General features: G+C 39.3%; 1 protein-coding gene across 1 annotated transcript in view; it reads left to right on the forward strand.

The window, feature by feature from the left end:
* The window catches only part of COPB1 (COPI coat complex subunit beta 1), a 36,331-nt gene extending 25,043 nt beyond the window's left edge, over positions 1 to 11,288 (forward strand). The window contains exons 15-22 of the mRNA XM_015087579.3: positions 525 to 752; positions 909 to 1,088; positions 4,275 to 4,419; positions 5,502 to 5,621; positions 8,078 to 8,223; positions 8,802 to 8,891; positions 10,052 to 10,207; positions 10,894 to 11,288. Coding sequence (XP_014943065.1) covers positions 525 to 752; positions 909 to 1,088; positions 4,275 to 4,419; positions 5,502 to 5,621; positions 8,078 to 8,223; positions 8,802 to 8,891; positions 10,052 to 10,207; positions 10,894 to 10,953 — 1,125 coding nt within the window. The 3' untranslated portion in view covers positions 10,954 to 11,288. The remainder of the gene's footprint in view (positions 1 to 524; positions 753 to 908; positions 1,089 to 4,274; positions 4,420 to 5,501; positions 5,622 to 8,077; positions 8,224 to 8,801; positions 8,892 to 10,051; positions 10,208 to 10,893) is intronic.
* Positions 11,289 to 23,782: the final 12,494 nt, after the last annotated feature.

Genomic DNA, 23,782 nt, shown 5'->3' on the forward strand with positions numbered 1-23,782 from the left:
GATCGTGACCTGGCTGAAGTCGGACGCTTAACCGACTGCGCCACCCAGGCGCCCCATGAAACTGCCTTGATTCTTAAGACGTGTATGCTGAAGTACTTATGGGGTGGAGTACCTTGCTTTCATATGGTTAGTCAAAAAAGGAAGTGTACACATACAGGCAGAATAAGAAAGCAAATGTGGCATAATGTCGACAACTGGTAAAATGTATCATTCTTTTAACTTTTCTGTAGTTGGAAATTTTAAAAAAAGATAGCACTGGCATGTGAAGGGGTTAGGTAAGGGAAAACAGTTAAAAAGCCATTGCTATTTCAGTTGAAGGTTAATGAAGGTATTAGAGGGTGACAGTTAAAAAGATAGGAAGGAAAAGGGTGTATCAAATATATGGCGATAAAATCTAAAGCATTTGAAATCTTATTTGAGTGAAGAGAAAATTAGGTTTATTCCTTGGATTGTGAGTTATAATAAAGTGACATTATTGAATTGGAGAACCGTGACAATAATAATCCATTTCTCTACTTTTCTAGTCTTTTGTTGCTGAGGCTATGTTGCTTATGGCCACTATCCTTCATTTGGGAAAATCGTCTCTTCCTAAGAAGCCAATTACAGATGATGATGTAGATCGAATTTCCCTGTGCCTCAAGGTCTTGTCTGAATGTTCACCTTTAATGAATGACATTTTCAATAAGGAATGCAGACAGTCCCTCTCTCACATGTTATCTGCTAAACTAGAAGAAGAGAAATTATCTCAGAAGGTAAGGTGTATATGATTAAGTCATAAAAGCACTTTGTGGTTTTTTATTTTGTTGATTTTTCTGTTCTCCTATGTGAAGTCTGTCCCTATAGGCCTACAGAAAGCTGTCTTCCTTTCTGTATTAAAGAGAGTTGTGTGTACTGTTTTCTCAACACAGAAAGAATCTGAAAAGAGAAATGTGACAGTACAGCCTGATGACCCCATTTCCTTTATGCAACTAACTGCTAAGAATGAAATGAACTGCAAGGAAGATCAGTTTCAGCTGAGCTTGCTGGCAGCAATGGGCAACACACAGAGGAAAGAGGCAGCAGATCCCCTGGCATCTAAACTTAACAAGGTAACAAAATGTCAAATACATTGGTAAGTTATTTAAATTAGCCACTTAAGAAAGTAGTAATTGGGCACCTGTGTGGCTCAGTCAGTTAAGCGTCCACTTTGGCTCAGGTCGTGATCTCACAGTTTATGAGTTCAAGCCCTGCGTCGGGCTCTGTGCTTACAGCTCAAGGCCTGGAGCCTGTTTCAGATTCTGTCTCCTTCTCTCTCTGCCCCTCCCCACTTGTGCTCTGTCTCTCTGTCTCTCAAAAATAAATGTAAAAAAAAATTTTTTTTAAAATTAGTATTTAAAAAAAAAAGAAAGTAGTAATTAGGAAGTGGCTGCTCCCATATTTTTGTAAACAGGAGTTTGTTTATTTGTTTGTTGGGGGGGTGGGGAGGATGCAGAGGGAAGAGGGAAGAGAGAATCTTAAGCAGGCTCTGCACTGCCAATGCAGAGCCCAATGCAGGGCTTGATCTCAAGACCATGAGATCATGCCCTGAGCATGATCAAGAGTTGGACACTTAAACGACTGAGCCACCCAGGTAGGTACCCCTAGTCTCACTGTTTTTTTTTTTAAACATTATTCACTTTTTGAGAGACAGAGACAGAGAGTGAGCAGGGCAGGGGCAGAGAGAGAGAGACACAGAATCCGAAGCAGGCTCCAGGCTCCAAGCTGTCAGCACAGAGCCCGACACGGGGCTCAAACTCACGAACTGTGAAATCATGACCTGAGATGAAGTTGGATGCCCAACTGACTTAGCCACCCAGGCGCCCCATGGTCTCGCTGTTTTTTAAAAGAAAAATAACTTGTTACACAGCATCAGTTTTTGTCAAGTCACTGTGATCAATAGGTTCACGAAACATGAATTAAACTCAAGATACTGGGACACCTGGGTGGCTCAGTCAGTTAAGCATCCAACTTCAGCTCAGGTCATGATCTCATGGTTTGTGTGTTCAAGCCCCACAATGGGCTGTCTGCTGTGAGAACAGAGCCCACTTCAGCTCCTCTGTCTCCTCTCTCTGCCCATCCTCTGCTTGCGTGCATGCATGTGCACCCTCTCTCAAAAATAAACAAACTTAAAAAAAAAATAAAATGCTTAAAAAACCCTCAGATTCCAATAAAGTATTTTACTATGCAGTAGTACTATAAGTCCAATAGATGGTTTTATAACTTGTTCCAGTTGTTTGTGGAATCATAGACTAACACATAAGCTGGGAGATCCTAAAAGATTAACTAAAACTTTTAAAGGACAGGGCTCTGGCCTCTACTCTGACACCCTGCCCTCAGTTTCTTCTGTCCCCTGTTACATTATATTTTTGTAATGCTTGTTTATTTTTGAGAGAGAGTGAGCACAAGCTGGGGAGGGACAGAGAGGGAGACAGAGGATCTGAAGCAGGTTCTGCACTGATAGCGCAGAGCCCAATGTGGGGCTCGAACTCACAAACCGTGAGATCATGACCTGAGCCAAAGTCAGATGCTTAACCAACTGAGCCACCAGGCACCCTTTGTCCCCTGTTATTTTAAACAGTGTGACCCCACTTTTTTATATTCCTAGTATTTTGAGTACTATATAGGATTTTATTAGGAAAACTATTCTATTCTTAATACATAAATTCACAAATCAATGATCTAGTTCACTCCTTTCATCTATTAGGTGAGAGTAAACAATCTAAAATTGATTGGTCCTAGATATGGTTAGTAGCAGAATTGGAACTACTGAAACACTTTCTCTCCCTTATAATTGGGAATTGACATCAACAATATTAGAGTTTTTAATTGTTTTTAATTAATTTTTTTAAATTGTGATATAATTTCCATAAAATCAGATTTATCCTCTTAAGTATTCTTTTTTTTTTTTAAATATTTATTTTGAGAGAGAGAATGTATGTGCACAAACAGGGGAGAGGCAGAGAGCAAGGGAGAGAGAATCCCAAGTAGGCTCCTCCCTGTCAGCACAGAGCCCAGCGCAGGGCTCAAACCCACCTTGAGATCATGACTGAGCTGCAATCAAGAGTCGGACACTTAACTGGTTGAGCCACCCAGGCACCCCAAGCCCCTTACAGTTCGGTGGCACTGAGTATGTTCACATTATTGTGCAACTGTCACCAGCATCTATCCATCCATCCCCAGAACTTTTTTCATCTTGCAAAGCTGAGACTCTGTGCCCATTGAACAATAACTTCCCAGACCCGCCTCCCCTCAGTCTCTGACAACCACCAGTCTGCTTTCTATCACTATGAATGATTGTTCCAGGCACCTCATATTAGCAGATTCATACAGAATTTGCCCTTTTGTGACTGGCTTATTTCACTTAACCTCTTCAGGGTTCATTCATGGTGTAGTATGTGTCAGAATTCTTTTTAAAGGCTGAGTAATATTCCATTGTGAATAATTGTTTATCCATTTATCTGTTGATAGACGCTTGGATTACTTCCACCTTTTGACTGTTGGTGAATAATGCTTTTTGAACATGGGTGCACAAATATCTCTTTGAGGCACTACTTTCATTTCTTTTGGATTATACTCAGAGGTGAAATTGCTGGATCATAAGTCCCTTACCAAATGTATGATTGGCAAATATTTTCTCCCATTCTATAGGTTGTCTTTTCACTCTGTTAATAATGTCCTCTGATGCACAAAAGTTTTTCATTTTGACATAATCCAGTTTTAATCTGTTTTTTTTCTTTTGCTGCATGTGTTTTTGGTGACAATATTATGTTTAAAATGCTATATACTTGGGTGTTTTTAAAAAATACGGTGGGAGAAGTGTATAAAATTTATCTTTGTGGAATTACAAGCATTTCTTGCTATATAATCTATTTAGTTCCTGAGCTTAGGTAGCAGAGACTACCACATGATCTGGATTTTATTTAGTTCCCAAGTTTTGGAGAGCAACTAGTAAGTTTAGATGCTGAGGGATTTAACTGAAAATGTATCCAAATCTATTCAGTTCCTAAATGGAGATCATGTTTAATGTATTTGCTCATCTTTCTCCTACCCAGCTGTAAAGTCTAGCACCTGTTATTTCTAATGTCTCCGTTTCAGTTACCCACATCTACGTTATAAAATAGTTTTATTATATCTACTTCAAAATGATTTGTCTAAGTACACCTGTTAATTACCTAACAGAGTTAGCCATTTGGCTAGGGATATATTTGGTTAAATGGTCTTGGTAACTTGATTATCTCTTTATTTTTGTTTGATAGGTCACCCAGTTGACAGGTTTCTCAGATCCTGTATATGCAGAAGCTTATGTCCATGTCAACCAGTATGATATCGTCCTGGATGTACTTGTTGTGAACCAAACCAGTGATACTTTGCAGAACTGCACGTTAGAGTTAGCTACTCTGGGTAAGGACATTTACCATAAAGGAAAGATATTATTACATAGCAGGTCTTTATGACAAATTAATAAGGGAAATGTACAAGTTTTAGTGTAAGAATTCTCTTGAGTCTTTGTGACATTTTGTATCAAGGATTAGTTTTACATTTAATGTTTAGTCTCCTTCAGCTCCCAATATTTTGAACTTCTGTGACACTGCCTTTCTTAGGTTTATGCTCTTGGTACATCCAGATGGGTTTGTTCAGTAATCTAACAAATATCAGTTTTTCTAGATACTAATAAGAGCTATTAAAGTTATGGATTTACCACATGGTTCACTTAGTTAAATTTTTAATTGCCTTAGAACAGAACTAGGATTTTCTGAGTCTATAACTAATACCTACCAAAGTAATATTGTTACAGTTAGCAGCTTGAGATGTCTTTTTCTTCTTAATAAAGACACATGAATCCTACTCTCTCTGACCACTTCTACAGCTGGCTTTGAAGTTGGAAAATACAAATTGTGTACAGGAATAGTGAGTACAGTGCCTTTTAGAAATTTTGTGTGACTGAAGCAAGAGTTAAAGGACTTTAAGATATCAAGGGAAAAGATACTTCTGCCCTGTCTTCCTCAATATAGCTTGATGCCTGTATTTAAAAAAACAAAAAAACAAAAAAACTGTTTTTAAGCATTTACAAGTCTTTCTGTGGATTATTTTATCTTTGTTTATAATGGAGTATATTATAATTTAAAACTTAAGATTTTTGAGAAGTTTGTATTCAGTCATTGAGATAAAATGGTATGCCCCAAATAGACACACACACACACACACACACACACACACACACACACACACACGAATTAAATATAGAATTATTCTGAGAAGACTGTTTTTAAAAATGTGCATATTGATGTGAATAAGATGTTAAATGATTTATTTTTTTCCTCAAAATATTTGAATCGTAACATTTCTCTTGTTCCTTATTTTGCTAGAAGCAATTAAGTTGCATACATTTTAAGATTTTATTTTTTGGGAGATGTGTGATTTATGATTTGAGAAATATATATGTGATTTAATAATTTTTTAACCATATCTCAATGTTTTCTCAGGGGATCTGAAACTTGTGGAAAAGCCATCTCCTTTGACTCTTGCTCCTCATGATTTTGCAAATATTAAAGCTAATGTCAAAGTAGCATCAACAGAAAATGGAATAATTTTTGGTAACATAGGTAAGGAATTGTTTTATAGCCTGTGATGTTTGAATATTTTTATTAAAGAATTTCTGTAAGGAGTAGCTGTATGCCATTTCTTGAGGACAGCACCTGAATCTATTCCATTCATTCATTCATTCACCCATTCGTCATTTATGGGGCACCTGCTATTGTAAGCACTGTACTCTGTTCATGGATGTACGGAAATGAACCATAGAGGGTCATTGTCTTCAAGAAACTGCCAAGCAAAAGGAGGAGATAGATAAGTAAATATATAAGTACAGCACAATGTGATTGGTGCTAGTTTATATACTGTACGCTTTGAGATCATACAGGAAAAATGCTGACTGTACTGAAGGCTTTACAGAGGAAGAGGATATGTTATCAAAGGATAACTTTTGAACTGAGTCTAAAACATTGTATAGGCATTGGTTTCCGGACCACCTAGGGACTAACTTACACAGAGGTATTTAGTCAATAGCATTCTTTAAAGTAAGTCCTGTGTCAGGGATGGGGCCACCATGGTGAGGACAACAGATCTCTCCTCACGTAGTTTGTGGTAAGGGAGAACAGACAAGTAGAATAGAGAATACAGAGAAAACAGAGAATACGTGTAATACAGAATGGTAAGTGCTACGAGGAAGCTTGTGCTGGGGAAAGTGGGAGTCTGTGCAGACATTTGGTCAGTTTTCTCAAAGTGGTGGGGGGAGTGGGCAGGGAAGGTTAGGTAAGGCATTGTGGAACAACTAAATGCTCAAGTGTCGTTTTGAAAGATTACTAAGTGTTCCACAGATAGGCAAGGATTCAGCTGGAACACATGCAAGTAATTTGACATACTTGGAGTTCAAAGTGGACTGGAGGGTACAGAGGTTAGGAAGGTTAGTAGGAGCTATATTTTGTCATGCTAAGGATTTCAGTTTGTCCTAATGTAAAGGGGAGCCATTAAGGACTTAAAAGTGAGTTATGTGATTAAACAGCACGATAGAAGACTGACTGGAGGAGGCAGGAAGGTTAACTAGCAGACTATTTTAGTAGCACAGGTGAGAGATGACAGAGTCTGAACCAGTGCAGCAGAGGTTGGGATGGAGGGAAGGGCTGAATATTATCAGTATTAAGAAGATAGAATGCCCAGGACACGGACTGATTGAGGAGGAAGGGGCTAGAATAACCCTCAGATTTTTTTATTGCCTTTCTTGTGTTGATATTTATGGCAGTCACCAAAACAAGGAAAACAGGAGAGAAGGACAAATTTGAGAGAAAAAAGAAATATTAAGCAAGTTGAGTAATAAAGTTTCTAAATATGTCAAAGCACAGTTTGATAGGAGTCTGAACAGGAGGTCTCAACTAGAGATAAATATTTGTTTGAAAGCCATAGAAATGGAAGAATCCCCCCCCCCCCCCCCCGAGAGGGCATGAAGAGGGATTTGAAAACCGAATCTAAGAGAACAGGAATACTGAAAGCTGGGTCAGCCGAGGAGAATCCTACAAAGGTATCTGAAATGTGGTCAAGAAGAAGTTAAGGAAAACTCTTCATAAAGAATCTGAAACTTCAAAAGGTCAAGTAGCATGAAGTCTAAAAGCAGGGTCCTTTGGATTTGGCGATCAGTGAAGTGAAGTAACATTTTTGGTATGTCTTGCACAGTGGTGGTGGGTTGAAGACTAGGAGATGGAGACATAGACAGTGAGCATAGACTCTTCTGAGTTGGAACCTTGGTTTTGTTAAGAATGAGAGAGGGTAGTAGACTGAAGAGAAGTCAGAGGGGGAGGGAGATCTGTGAGTATGTTTACAGACAAAGGGAAGAAAGTCCATAGAGAATACAAAGGTAAACACACGAGTGAGGGAGGTAATGATTTGGTGGAATGAAGCCCTGGACCAAAGCAGGGATCACAGATGCCCTGATACGTGGGGTAAGGAGGTGAGAATGGATTCAGAGAGAGAGAAACTTGTTTGTAGAAAGGGGGCTAGAAATTGAAGGAACTTTTTCTTGGTAACCTCAGTTTTCTCTGAAAGTATGATAGAAATGTCAAGACGTGGAGAAATGTCAAGAGAAGAGACTCCAGTCAGATTTCGACTCTGCTGTGGAAAAAGCAGTCGTAGAAGCAAATAATTGTATCATTAAGCACCATGGCTCCTCAGTATTCATTCAAAACTATTAGTTAAGCACCTACTTAGGGTAGTTGCCTCCATGAATACTACCTACTTACATATCCACCTGGGGTGCCTAACACACTGCAACTGCTGTGTATTTACCAACTGAATTTGAATCCTGGCCCTTCCACTTAATCAACTCTGTGACCTTGAGCAACTTACATGACTTCTCTTTGTTTTTGTTTTCTCATCCATAATAACACGGAAAATCATAATATTACAACATAGGATTGATGGGAGTATTAGTTAATATTTGTAAAACATTCAGATTTACCTTTAGATTGCCTCTGGTGATTCAGGACCTTTTTGTGTGTGTATATTGCAGTTTATGATGTCTCCGGAGCAGCAAGTGACAGAAATTGTGTAGTCCTCAGTGATATTCACATCGACATCATGGACTATATCCAGCCTGCAACTTGCACTGATGCTGAATTCCGTCAGATGTGGGCTGAATTCGAATGGGAAAACAAAGTTAGTCCTTGGGAGATTTCCTTGAACTCCTTATCTTCCTATTTGGCTAGTGTTGAGGGATGGTCTGATAAAATTAGTCCCCCTAAAAAGTGTCAGATATGAGAAGCTGTCTCTCGATAATCTATTCTTGCAAATTAGTCTTCACCAGAAATTATGCAAGTAGGTCAGTAAGTTGCTGTTATAAATTGGTGAGGGAGCAGTTCTATTATTAATCTGATTGATCAAGACATTAAAGACATGTATAAATAATAATTGCATGTATAAATAATAATTTACCATTGAATCCAGTGTCCAAAAGAGGTTTTACAAAGTGGCCTTAATTTTTATTAGAAATATTTTATATGCAGCATGTTGATCTTTTATGAAGTTATCTATGTATGAAAGTTCTGGTGCCAGCTTACAGTTTATTGGATTTTGTAGAGATGTCATTTACTTTTTTTGTTGCCCATCCTCCCCAATAAATACTGAGGAGGTTCTATATGACATCTGAGTGTTTTCTCAACCTGAAGATAAGAAATTCACAACTTTCTCATGGTTAGGATTCTGATCTCCTTGACCTTTTTCCTCCCTCTGTGCAGGTGACAGTTAACACAAATATTGTTGACTTAAATGACTATTTACAGCATATATTAAAGTCAACCAACATGAAATGCCTCACTCCAGAGAAGGTAAGATTTAACTGAGAACTTCTTAAATCTGATAAGAGAGTAGTATGGCAGATTCCTGGCTTTGTTGTATTTCCTTTAGTGTGTTTTTGTTTTTGTTGAGCATGAGAAAAGCAGTGTCATTCTGGACTAGCTAAGAGATAAGTTATCCCACAGAATGCGTCAGTCCGCTTATCCCTTTCTACCAGAATGCATCAACCTGCTTGTTCCCAGTGCAGTGACCCAGTTGAGAGTCAAGTTAGTTTTCCTTGTCAGTCTTCTCCCTTTCAGCTAAAGGCTCCTTCCAGAATAGGTTGTGATACTGGATTTAAAAATGTCCATGCCCTCTTTTCTCTTGGCTCTGGTTGTGGGTCAGAATATATCTGTTCGAATACAGAATTTTCTAAGTTGTATATGTATGAAAAAAGACTAGAAAGAAAAATTAAACTGAGGCTCTATGGAAATTTTTTTCTTTGTAGAATTTCTGCTAATGTTATAATACTAATTTTACCAGTAAAATTCTGCCAAATAGGTTTTAATTCATATATTAGTTTATTTAAAAAATAGTCTAGCAGATACACAAACAAATACTATATGCCCAGTACTCTGTGAGCTGCTGGATATATAGTAATGAACAAAACAAAAATGGTCTCTTCCTTCTTGGAACTTAAGGTCTGGTGCAATCAGGAAACTGTAAGTAAACAGGGAATGTAAAAATACAAACTGGAATAAGTGTTGTGTCTTTGATTGAAGTCATTTTTCCTAAGGCATAATACAGACACGGTAACTTTCACACTTTTTAAAAAAAATTTTTTTTAATGTTTATTTATTTTTTGAGAGAGAGCAAGGGAGGGGCAGAGACAGACAGAGACACAGAATCTGAAGCAGGCTCCAGGCTCTGTGCTGCCAGTAGAGAGCCTGATGTGGGGCTCGAACATATGAACTGTGAGATCATGACCTGGGCCGAAGTTGGACGCTCAATTGACTGAGCCACCCAGGCACCCCAGTAACCTTCACACTTTTTACATATATAGTTCTCTGAGTTTTGACACATTTATGTAGTCATGTAACCATCACTACATGGTAAGTTCTGTGTTGAAAAATGATAATTTACCTATGCTGATGGGTCCTGCTTATGTGTAGTTGTCTAGTGAAGTATTGAATTTATCGCAAATTTCTTTCAGGCTCTTTCTGGTTACTGTGGCTTTATGGCAGCCAACCTCTATGCCCGTTCCATATTTGGAGAAGATGCACTTGCAAATGTCAGCATTGAAAAGCCAATTCAACAGGGACCAGAGGCCCCTGTTACAGGCCACATAAGAATTCGTGCAAAGAGTCAGGTAACAATTGGGGTTTTTTTTTGAGATCATCTCTAAACTGAATAAAAAGGAAGAATGCATTTCTTCATTATTTCTATATGTAGTATTCTCTATCTTACTAGTGTTTTATGTATTAGATGTATGTATGTATGTAATAATAGAATAGAATCTCTGAATAGAAATAAAACTTCTGCTTCATTAAAATGGCCCACTTTTTGGGCCTGTCATTCTGGATTATTTGCCTAAAACAGATTGGTTCCCGTAGGGTGTTTGTGAAATGGGTTCTCTATAATTTTTGAAATCCAGGCTACAAATCTATTGACTATTTGTAAATCTAGCACTAAAAGTACTTAACAAAGTAAAGTTGAGTTGAGTCTGTTTTGTATATCCTTGGTTTCATTATTACTTTTTAATGTTTTATTTATTTTTGAGAGAGAGTACAAGCCGGGGAGGGGCAGAGAGAGAGAGAGACAGAAGATCCAAAGCAGGCTGCAGGCTCTAAGCTGTCAGCACAGAGCCCGATGTGGAGCTCGAATTCATGAACTGCAAGATCATGACCTGGGCTAAAGTTGGGTGCTTAATGGACTGAGCCACCCAGGCGCCCCTCATTATTGATGTCTTATTGAATGGGGACTTGGTTAAGATAGAATAACCTACTGATTTTATGTAGTTTTAATAATTATAAACATTTTCATTCTTCTTTACAGGGAATGGCCTTAAGTCTTGGAGATAAAATCAACTTGTCTCAGAAGAAAACTAGTGTATAAGATTTAAAAAAAAAAAAAGTCCTTGCAGTTTTACAGTTAATATTTAGGTATGGGCTTACTGGACTCCCAACATCTTTTGTACTCTTTCATGCTTTATGTTATATAGAATCTGAGTTCATGCTGAATGCATTCCAGCCAATAATTTAATAGCCTTCCCTTAAATCAAGATTGAGTTTAAAATTATAGTTTGTCTTTTGTCTTAACAGTTCTGAATGCTGTCCTTAAAGTATATAATATTTCTCACATGTACCAAGACCATTTTCACAGTATAATAAACAGATCTATTCCTAAATCTTTTGTTATTTTATAAATAAATCTATAATTATATAACTTTAGTTATGTAGCAATGGATTTCTTTTAGTTATAGTTTATTTTATACTTTTTAATATAGTTTATTTTAGAAATGTTTTATTTATTTTTGAGAGAGAGGGAGAGCGCATGTGCATGAATGGGGGGAGCGGCAGAGAGAGAGGGAGGCAGAGGATCCGAAGCAGGCTCTGCACTGACAGCAGAGAGCTTGATGCAGGGCTTGAACTCATGAACTGTGAGATGACCTGAGCCAAACTTGGACATTTAACTGACTGAGCCACCCAAGTGCCCCTTTTTTCAATTTTTTTTTAATTTTATATTTTTTAAATGGGTTTCTATTATAAATTTAAATGACCTTTTGAGTTGTGCATGTACAGACATTATTAAGAGAAGTTACAGGGGCACCTGGATGGCTCAGTTGGTTGGGCATCCAGCTCTTGATTTTGACCCAGGTCATGATCTCATAGTCAGTTGTGAAATCAGCCCTATGTTGGGCTCTGCACTGGGCATGCAGCCTGCTTGAGATTCTCCTTCTCCCTCTGCTCCTCTGCCATGTGTGTGCACACACTGTGTCTCTCTCAAAAAGAGAATTTGCAAATTCAGTGATAGGAGGAGGCGCCTGGGTGGCTCAGTCAGTGAGTGTCCAACTCTTGATTTCAGCTCAGGTCATGATCTCACAGTTCTTGGGTTCAAGCCCTGCATTGGGCTCTGTCCTGGCAGTGCGGAGCCTGTTTGGGATTCATCTCTCTCCCTCTCTGTCTCTCTCTCTCTCTCTCTGTCTCTGTCTCTCTCTCTCTGTCTCTCTCTCTCTCTGTCTCTCTCTCTCTCTCTCTCTCTGCCCCTACCCGACTCGTGCTGTCTCTGCCTCTGTCAAAATAAATAAATAAACTTTAAAAAGAAAAGTTCAGTGACATGAAATGAGACAGGCCTTGATTTACTTGATTGAGTTTTACTTACTGTTTCGGTAACCAGTATCTCCAAAAATGCCTTGTGTTCTAAAGGCTTTTCTCTGGCGTTTAGCTCTAGGGGGAAGTATCAAATAACTTGAGAAAATAGATCCATCTTCAGTGTAAAAAAGTATTATGAACCCCAACTTAAATAAACATACTATTCTTTTTATTTTAGAGAGCACACAAGAAGGGAGAGGGGCAGACAAAGAATCTTAAGCAGGCTCCACGCTCAATGTGGAGCCTGATGTGGGACTCGATCCCATGACCCTCTGCTCATGAGCTGAGCCAAAATCAAGAGTTGGATGCTCAACAGACTGAGTCGCCAAGGCACCCTACTGAACATACTATTCTCTTAAAATTTTTTTTTTAATTTTTTATTTTTTATTTTTTGCTTTTATTTTAATTTTACTTATTTATTTTTAAATTTACATCCAAATTAGCATATAGTGCAACAATGATTTCAGGAGTAGATTTCTTAGTACCCCTTACCCATTTAACCCATCCCCCCTCCCACAACCCCTCCAGTAACCTTCAGTTTGTTCTCCATATTTATGAATCTCTTCTGTTTTGTCCCCTTCCCTGTTTTTGTATTATTTTTGTTTCCCTTCCCTTATGTTCATCTTTTTTGTCTTTTAAAGTCTTCATATGAGTAAAGTCATACCATATTTGTCTTTCTCTAATTTCACTTAACATAATTCCCTCCAGTTCCATCCACATAGTTGCAAATGGCAGGATTTCATTCTTTTTGATTGCCAAGTAATACTCCATTGTGTGTGTGTGTGTGTGTGTGTGTGTGTGTGTGTGTGTGTGTGTGTGTATACCACATCTTCTTTATCCATTCATCCATAGATGGACATTTGGGCTCTTTCCATACTTTGGCTGTTTTCATAGTGCTGCTATAAACATTGGGGGGTGTGTGTGTCCCTTCAAAACGGCATACCTGTATCCCTTGGATAAATACCTAGTAGTAAAATTGCTGGGTCATAGGGTAGTTCTATTTTTAATTTTTTGAAGAACCTCCATACTGTTTACCAGAGTGGCTGCACCAGTTTGCATTCCCACCAGCAGTGCAAAAAAGATTCTCTTTCTCCGCGTCCTCGCCAACATCTGTCATTGCTGGAGTTGTTAATGTTAGCCATTCTGACAAGTGTGAGGTGGTATCTCATTGTGGTTTTGATTTGTATTTCCCTGATGATGAGTGATGTGGAGCATTTTTTCATGTGTCAGTTGGCCATCTGGATGTCTTTGGAGAAGTGTCTATCCATGTCTTTTGCCCATTTCTTCACTGGATTATTGTTTTTTGGGTGTTGAGTTTGGTAAGTTCCTTACAGATTTTGGATATTAACCCTTTATCTGATATGTCGTTTGCAAATATCTTCTCCCATTCTTTTGGTTGCCTTTTAGTTTTGCTGATTGTTTCATTCGCTGTGCAGAAGCTTTCATTTTGATGAGGTCCCAATAGTTCATTTTTGCTTTTTGTTTCCCTTGCTTCCAGAGACATGTTGAGTAAGAAGTTGCTGTGGCCAAGACCAAAGAGGTTTTTGCCTGCTTTCTCCTTGAGGATTTTGATGGCTTCCTATCTTACATTTAGGTCTTTAATCCATTTTGAGTTTATTTTTGTGTATGGTGTAAGAAAGTGGTCCAGGTTCATTCTTCTGCAATAAACATACTAATCTTACATATTCTGAAAAACAATGAAAAGTGATCATCCAAAATAGATCTTTTTATCATTCACATTTAGCTTCAAGTCTTATTTTATATTTGTTAGGAATTCTGTTGGCGGCAGCCAGCTCCTGGGGCTGCACTGTGACGAGTCAACTCCAGGGGATTCAAAAAGCTGTGCTGTTCCCATGTCTCCTCCGAGCCTTACACACTCCTCCCCTTGCCTTACTTTACACCCGGGCTTGGGCACCTTCACTTCTCAATATGACTCCAAATGGCTCTGTGTGCTGAGTTCCCTAGAGTCTGGCTGTGCTGCCCTGTTGGCCCTTGCATTCCTTGGGGATGATTGAGGTAGTCTGGTCTTTTAGCCAAGTCTGAACACTGGACTGTCATACTTTGTCTTCCAGCTAGGCTACAGGCTACATTCAGGATGTGTCCATAGATAAGGTGTGTGAAAGAGAGCGGCATCTCCTATTTCAGCACTTGAGAGAGAGCAGAATGATTTGTTTGGAGTATAAAGGAGATTGATACCTTGTATGATGTCATAAACTTTGAAGCCACTTGCTTTTTTAATCAGAAAGAACCAGAGGATTACAAGGCATTTGAGATTCCAGAGCACTGAGATCCCAAAGCAAAGTAAGTGGCTACCAGTGGGGAAGATACTAGGAAAGCAGGAAAGGGGTCAGTTTCATGCATTGAGTCAAGTGCTGGAAATTTATGATGAGAGCAGAGGAACTGATGGAACTTTGGATTAGATCATTTCCCAAACTCTGTTCCATTGAACATTAGCTTCTTTGATGTCATTAGATATTCTGGGAGAAAAAAGATTCCATAGTCAAGTAAGTTTGGGAAAAGCTTCATACCGTCCTGAACAGGAAATTCACCATGTACATTAGCATACTAGAAATTCTGAGAGAGCTCCTTCAATAAAGAAGCACCTTAATTTGGTTTAACCCAGTATATCCTTTTTTTTTTTTTTTTTTAACATTTTATTTTATTTTTTGAGCGAGAGCATGAGCAGGGGAGGGGCAGAGAGAGAGGGAAACACAAAATCTGAAACAGGCTCCAGGGTCTGAGCCAAAGTTGGATGTTTAATCAAGCCACCCAGTCACCCCCAACCCAGTATATCTTAATCTTACTTGGTCGGGGAATCCATATTCATTGAATACCTTTAGCTGATATTACAGGACAGGAAAAGTGACTTGGCATGTTAAAGGTTTTGGTTTTTTATTCACAGTCAACCAGTATTGCATTTAAAGTGTCAAGGAATTATGCCTCTATGTCTAATCTCTCTTGGCAGTTTCAGAAAATTGCCTCCCTAACATACTAAAGCTGATTGTTGGCATCAGATTGGCTCACATTGCTGTTTTCTTAAATTCCTACATGAGAACAAAGAGAAAGAAGTTAATGCACTTGTCAGATATCTATACTACATTAAACTATTTACTTCATTAGCATTTTATTAGCTTTATGCAATTAATGTGAACTGAATGGGGTAGCAGCACTGCTTGGAGAAAAATGTTCACACTGTGCTGTGTTAGGATATAATATACATTTAAAGGTTGTGGTTGCTCATATTAGAAGATATCATATAATTAGGACCATGATGTGTGCCAAGAGAATAAACATGGCATCTGACACCAGGTGAGGGCCTAATAATATAAAAGGTATTGAATGAATAAACCTGTAAATCTTACAAGAGAATTTAATGGCCCTTATATTTTGCTGTCATGACACTAGAGGGAGCTCTCAGTGCTCCCTTAGAGCTCTTAGGAAGGAAGTTACTTTCATTTTGGGATTAGAGTGATTGGAGTTTAAAGGCTTGGTTTTTTTGTTGTATTTTTTTTTTAGGTTTATTTATTTATTTTGAGAGAACATGTGTGCAAGTGGGGGAGGGGCAAAGAAAGAGGGAGAGAGAGAATTACAAGTGTAGAGCCTGATGTAGGGCTCAAACTCAATGGACCATGAGATCATGACCTGAGCAGAAAGCAAGAGTCAGATGCTTAACCAACCGAGCTATCCAGGCACCCCTTAAATTTTTTTTATAAAAAGGAAAAAAAAGGTAATTTTTCTGTTAGCAAGGAGATTGATATTAGTGCTATTCTGCTTGGTGTGAGAAACTTGTCTACATGAATTATAAATAATATAGGTGACAGAACTCCTTTCAGGATATCTAAAAAGACAAGAGAACCACAAATTTTTAGAAACTCAGTAGTATCGGAGGTAAAGTAACTGTGCTACATATTGGGTAAAGTAAGTAGCTTTACTGGTGATTTTTTTCCTTCCACACTGGTAAATGTTCTTAGCTAATAATTTATAGCCATTCCTGTAAGTCAAGATTTAGTTTAAAATTATACTTTGTTGTTGTTTTAGCAATTCTAAATACCGTCCTCAAAGTAGGGTCAGGCCTATCTGCTGCCTGCCTTAACTGCCCTCACCCACACTCCCAGCACACCATTAATGTTATCTGTCCCTGCCCCTGAGCTGCACTCTCCACCCCCAGGATCTCAGGAGCCTAAAGACACAACCAGGTATAGTGCAGAAGTTCAGTTTAGAATCAAAATGTGGACTCCTGTATTCCAGTTACTTGCTGTGTTCTTAGACAGTGATAGCTGGTTTATGGAGTGCTGATACGTACCGGGTGCAACATTGAGTGCTTTTTCTGTGGCATACGTAATCCTCCCAATGACTGAGGAAATACTATTATATCCTCGTTTCCAGATGAAGATTACAGTGTTAGGAGAGGGTAAGTTACTACTAGTTAAGGCTTAATAGTAAGAGTTGAAACCAGATACAAAGCCAGGGTGTCAGACAGTCACACACAACTGGTGTGCAGCAAGTCACACACTGCCACTACTGCCTGCTCTGTGCCTCAGTTTCCTCATCTGTAAGGTGTTTATAATGGCTACTTAACAGAGTTAATGTGCGGATGAAGTTAAAGCCTGCATTTAATTGTGACTATTTGGCACGTCGCACATACTCTTCAGTAAATGTTCATTCCATTTCTTTCCCCGTCTCCTTCCTTCCTTCACCTGCAGACAATTGGAAACCTGCTCTCACTCACTCCATACCTCCCTCTGAATTTAGGTCCTAATTCTATACTCTACTTGAATGCTTTTGTTTTTTAGCACCAGTTACTTCAAAAGATTTCTTCATTTCTCAAGAACTCCTTAACTGAAGTGTCATTGGCCCTCAACTTTATAACGTCTTTTCTGTCAATTTTTTTCTCTTCAAATTTTTATTTAAATTATAGTTTGTTAACAGTGTCAATTTAAAACAATTTTTTTTGATGTTTATTTTTGAAGGAGAGAGAGACAGCATGAGGGGGGAGGGACAGAGAGAGAGGGAGACACAGAATCCAAAGCAGGCTCCAGGCTCCGAGCTGTCAGCACAGAGCCTGATGCGGGGCTCAAACCTGTAAGCCACGAGATCATGACCTGAGCTGAAGTTGGAGGCTCAACCGACTGAGCCACCCAGGCGCCCCTTCATGTGTCAGTTTTTTAAAAGCTCTAAAGTTTATTTATGTATTTTGAGAGAGAGGGGGCATGCATGGGAGAGGCAGGGAGAGAGGGAGAGAGAGGATCCCAAGCAGTCTCTGTGTTGTCAGTGTGGAGCCCAATGCGGGGCTCAAGCTCATGAACTGTAAGATTATGACTTGAGCTGAGATCAAGAGTCAGACATTTAACCGACTGAGCCACCCAGGCACCCATATCATGTCAATTTTTTAATTAGCTTTTGGCACTTCCGCTTATCAACTTATCACAGCTGATGTGACTGTCACGCCCATATACCTCATATAATAAATGGTCTGTGATGAACATGCTGGTTTTATTTGCTTTCAGAATGACAAATGAGTAGTTCCTTAAAAATTGAGCACGAAGATCTGTGCAGCCAGGTGATAGTAATAACGTGATATTTCGAGTCACTCATCAAGTCACTTCTAGCAGTCTGACCTTTTTCTCTTTATTTCCTCCACCTAGCGATGGCAGGATCTCTTTGATTAAGAGGTTAGTTATGCAGTGACAAGAGTGCAAGTGGGATTTGTACCTTTCATCTGGGGTTCTGTGTATCATTGTGGGATTCTGAGAAAACAGCTCTGTCTGTCTTTCTGAATAATTGTAAAACCAACAAGATTTACCAGTGGGATGCAGCATGGTGGGCTGAAACAGTCCTCGAATGAGTCTTCTTAAATCTAATCTCTGTTCTCTAAGTAACTTTCTGAAAGTAGATACATCTGTGTGGGCCTATCTCCTTATCTCTAAAATGAAACAATTCATTTAGCTGAACTCCAGGGTTCCTAGCTGAAAAAATTCGTGCAAAAAAATAAAAAGCCTTGTGTTTTTATAGCTACCTCTTTAACAAATTGTATCATCAGCTGGGATGTCTCCTGGATGTTACCCACAGGCCGCTTAAAATTAACATTGTGAAATGAGCTTATCTTGCCCCTCAAACTTGTTCCTTTGCTGTGTTCTCTGGTCACTTGTGCTAGAAACCCAGTGGTCACCTTAACTCTTCCTTCCATATCTCATCAGACCCCAAGTCCCATGTCCTCCCTTCCTCAGTAGTTTTGTAATCTTTTCTTCTTGCCCCTACCACCATTGCCTTAGTTTAGATTCTTGTCATCTTTAGTCTTCAGTGGCCTAACCATACATTTCACATATAATCTACAATTAAAACCTACACTTTAATCTTGACCACGTACAACAGTAGCTATACAATTCCTTGCCTACTCAGACTCTTCCTTGGTAATACCACTTTGAGAGACTTAACTGAAAAGAAGAGGCCCAAAGATTTTAATAATAGTATTTTTAATAATGAAAGTTGAAAACAACTGGGACACCCCACAACGAGTATTAATAAGCAAATGGTATAAATTATATGCTGTGTATGTCAGAATACCCACTAGACCGTAGATGCCTGATAAATTCTTTCTGAGAGACCAAATGAAGGAGGCATGTAGCTATAAAGATAAGAGGGTGTGGATTAAATCACACCACTGACGTGTCTATGAAATAATGTTAGGTGGGAAAAAAAGATACCACTCTCTAAGAATGTTTCCTGCATTAAGATGAATCTGGATATGTCACAGATCTGCCTAACTCTCAAGTGAATAGAAAATCAAAATCTCACATCTGTCATATCACTAATACATCTTGAGAATAAATGCTGTCTACCCCCTGAGGACACTGGGTGTGGCTAAGATATTTCGTTGGCCAGAGTCCCTGAGTCCAGCACTTGTGATTTTTAGATCTGTGATCTTGATCTCTGGGGTTTAAGTGGCTGAAAGCACAGCTTCTTCTGGGCCCACCCAGAGAGCTGGTGTCCCCTTGTAAGGGAGCGCTGCATTCTCTTAGAAGAGGGTGGGGACTGAATCACCGTACAGGACTTCACAGCCAGGATGGGGAAAACGCCTATCTGGCTCCAGAAGTCTGGGGAAATGACTGAACTCTACTAAGCTATGTAAACCATTTCTTAAAGCCCACCAACATTAAAAAGTAAATGTAATTAATCATAATCAAAATTTTCTCTTTCTATGAAGTTAAGGTCACGCTTTTTTTTTTTTTTTTTTTTTAATGGCCCTGAGCTTTGATTAAAGGTATGACTCATGACTGTTCAGAGCATGGTTTTCAAACGATCTCTGCTAGTACACTAGGGTTCTACTGGCTAGACCAGTGTGTTCCCCCAGCTGAAATCAAATAATGGTGCTCTTTTTCTTAGATCCAAGAAAAGTTGATAGAATTTTGTCAATGTTATGTTTTTTCTCCATCAGTGTTTTTACCACGTTAATACCTGCTACCAAATTTAAGAAGTAATAAAGAAGTATTATGGGAATATTTGGCTGAGTGTTCTTGTTCTAAATAGCTTGTCTTTGTGGCCACGTGTATCCCTTGTTGTTTTATATTGCGTACATTATATTTTCTGCTAGTAAACTGTTCCTCATTCATCAAACTAAATAAAATATGTTACTATCATGGGGTCAGCAAAGAGTAACTTGATTTCTAGGTGCTTCACCCCTGGCCTATGTGTCTGTGTGAAACAGAACTTATAAAATCCAAAATGTTCTTACGTAATTCACATGGATCATATACTCACAGGCACCACTTAAATGAAAATAAGCCTTGGTAATGGAAGTACAAATCCAAGTTCAGGTAGTCCCTGGCTTATCCCTTCAATGTAAAGACCTCTGGAAAAGTCCTGGAGGACTGTGCCCCAGTTTTTGACACTCAACCTATAAGATTTTTCCCTTATTTCCTAACCTAAGGCACAAGACCGAGACTTTCTAGGGTCCTTGGGTTCTGACTAATAAGACCTGCTATATGTCTAGTGCTGTGTCCTGAACTTATTAAGGCTAAGATACACTTTGGTGAGTATTTTAATGACCCCACATAAATACCTAATCAGAGCACTGTTTAATAAGTCTTACCAGCCAGGGGCGCCTGGGTGGCTCAGTAGGTTAAGCGTCCAACTTCAGCTCAGGTAATGATCTCATAGTCGTGAGGTTGAGCCCCGCATCAGGCTCTGTGCTGACAGTTCAGAGCCTGAAGCCTGCTTTGGATTCTGTGCCTCCCTCTCTCTCTGCCCCTCCCCTGCTTATGCTCTCTCTCTGTCTCAAAAATAAAAACATTAGAAATTAAAAAAAATAAGTCTTACCAGCTGCTGAGAGAGCACAGAAAATGGGTAACAGAAGTAAGGCAGGTATGATTTCACAAAAGAGGTGACATTGGAACTCAGCCTTGAAAAGCCAAAATTTGCCTGCTGAATGCCAGATGAGGGTTGGAGAGAAGGGACGGCAGAGACATTCCAGCCACAGAATAGTTTGGGTACAGTCACAGAAGGACATGCACAAGAGAGATGGGTTTACTCAGCACAGGGTGTGTTGGGGCAATGGCAGAGGGTGAGGCTGGAGATGGCAGACAAGGGTCAGATCATGAAGGACAGGCTGAGACATTTGAACTTCATCTTGTAGGGAATGAAGAACTAGTAAGGATCTTAAGCAGATGAGTGAAACATTTGCATTTAGAGAAACCTCTGGCTAATGTTGGGAAAATAGATTTGGGGCATGGGAGACCAGTTAGGAATGTGTTGTAGAAGCAGAGTTATTTTGACAGAAGGTGGTGTAAGAGGGTGGGACGTGGTGGGGGCAGAGAGTGGAGGACAGGTAGAAGCCTCAAAAACAAAACAACTGTTAAGGGCTTCCCTAAGGGCAAACACTGCTCTGGTAAGTGGGCGGGGTTGCCAAATCTGCTTTTCCTCAATATACAAAATCCTTACCCTTCCTGTCTTAAAAGTTTACTGAAATGGCACTTTACATAATCTGTAAAGGTGTGTACAAATCTGCAGAGTGGCTATTAATAGTATTGTTATAATGATTTTTATCCACAGGACAAATAATTTTGGCCTCTTTTATGGCCAAAAAAAAAAAAAAATCAACTATCAGAAATTTCATATGATTCAACCTAATAGTTCGTGACTTTTCTCCTGTTACTTCCTGCCTCCTTTTTGGCCATATCATTGTCCCCCTGCCTTTTTTAAAGATGAGCAATACATTCCATCAAAGGGGTTTCCAGGAATTCTGGGAAGGCAAGAGTATAAAGTGTACAGGCTTTGGAGTCAAACCTGGAATCAGATTTTTCTCTGTAATCGATTAACACTGATCTTGGACTAGTCGATCCGTTTTAGCCTTCCCCTCCCCCCAGTCTGGAAAATAGAAATAATGCCTGCCTCGCAGTGTTATTAAATGAGAAAAGTCATGACTTGTTAGTGTATGGCATGTAAAAGATGTTGAATAAAAGTCTCAACTCCTCCTTCCCCAGTCCCTTCTCATTTTTCCTACTTGTTCACAGAAGGCTGGGCACAGAACCCTAGTTATCTGCTTTCTTGTGTCCCCCAAAAGCTGAGTGAATAGCTGCATACCAGGGATTTTGGTGTATAAGAAATGTTCACCTGTCATAACAACTTCAAGCCAAAACCTTTTAAACCAGTGACCGCTTAAAACATCAAACATGATTCCATGGAATTGCTTTAGTGCACAATTTGTGTCAAATTTTTCCGGAATGCCACAAGCCTCATCACTTTCCACATCATTCAGGAAGTTACTCATTTAGCACTTCCAATAAACTCATACATACAGACTGTGTCATGTTCCCCTGGCAGTGGCCTCACCTTTTTTTTTTCCCTTTTAATGTGATAACTGCCTTTTGCAGGAGAAAAAGAAAAACAGTTGTAGTAGTATTTATTTCCTTCTATTGGTGCCTCTGAATCCAACCCAAAAGGTGATGTCACAATTGCTGAACTTCCACGCTCCCGGGTCCCAATAGCACAACTGGATTTCTTCCTCAGTCTCCCTGCTTGACATTTTCCCTTACGAGGAGTTCCAATTTTGCATTAATTCAGTGGGTTTTTTTTTTTCTTATTGAGCTCCTCCTTTGTGCAAGCACCGTTCTTGTCCGAGCATGTATATAGTGAACAAGACAGACAAAATCTTTGTGCTCTCGAGCTTACATTTTTGTGACAACAATCAAATATTTTCGGAGTGGATGAGTTCTCTGCAGGAACTAAATAGGCTAATGGGACAGATACTGGCTGGTAGAGGGAGGGTAACGATAGAAAGGGTTGAGAGGGCAGTAAGGCAGTAACAAGGCCCTGAGGTGGAAATGAGTTTGGTACATTTGAGGAACAGAATGGCTGGGATTCTTGCTTCTTTTTTGCTCCAGAGCGATAAAGTGGTAGAAGATGCAGTAGGAGAGGAAGACAAGGAGCTGATAAAAATTATTCTCTGAGAGGCGCCTAGGTGGTTCGGTTGGTTAAGTGTCGGACTTGGGCTCAGGTTATAATCTCTCGGTTCATGAGTTCAAGCCCTGCATCAGACTCTTTGCTGTCAGTAGAGAGCCTGCTTTGGATCTTCTCTCTCCCTCTCTCTGCTCCTCCTCTGCTCATGCTCAAAAAAAATAAAATAAACATTACACCCAAAAAACAAATAATCCAGTGAAGAAATGGGCAATGATATGAATAGACACTTCTTCAAAGAAGACATCCAGATGGCCAACTGACACATGAAAAAATGCTCAACATCACTCATCATCAGGGAAATACAAATCAAAACCACAATGAGATACCACCTCACACCTGTCAGAATGGCTAACATAACAACTCAGGCAACAACAGATGTTGGCAAGGATGAGGAGAAAGAGGATCTCTTTTGCACTGCTGGTGGGAATGCAAACTGGTGCAGCCACTCTGGAAAACAGGATGGAGGTTCCTCAAAAAATTAAAAATAGGACTACCTACAACCCAGCAATTGCACTGCTAGGTATTTACCCAAAGGATACAAAAATGCTGATTCAAAGGGGCCCATGCACCCCAATGTTTATAGCAGCACTATCAATAGCCAAAGTATGGGAAGAGCCCAAATGTCCATCAATGGATGAATGGATAAAGAAGATGTGATATATCTATCTATCTATATATATATATCTCCATATATGTGTGTATACACACACACACACACACACACACACACACATACAATGGAGTTATTACTCAGCAATTAAAAAGAATGAAACTTGCCATTTGCAACTACGTGGATGGAACTGGAGGGTATTATGCTAAGTGAAATTAGTCAGAGAAAGACACAAATCATATGACTTCACTCATAAGAGGACTTTAAGAGACAAAACAGATGAACATAAGGGAACAAAAATAACATAAAAACAGGGAGGGGGACAAAACAGAAGAGACTCATAAATATGGAGAACAAACTGAGGGTTACTGGAGGGGGTTGTGGGAGAGGGGATGGGCTAAATGGGAAAGGGGCATTAAGGAATCTACTCCTGAAATCATTGTTACACTATATGCTAACTAACTTGGATGTAAATTTAAAAAATAAATTAAACAAATTATTCTCTGAG

This window comes from Acinonyx jubatus, chromosome D1 (assembly GCF_027475565.1).
Source record: "Acinonyx jubatus isolate Ajub_Pintada_27869175 chromosome D1, VMU_Ajub_asm_v1.0, whole genome shotgun sequence".
In the NCBI taxonomy this organism is placed as follows: Eukaryota; Metazoa; Chordata; class Mammalia; order Carnivora; family Felidae; genus Acinonyx; species Acinonyx jubatus.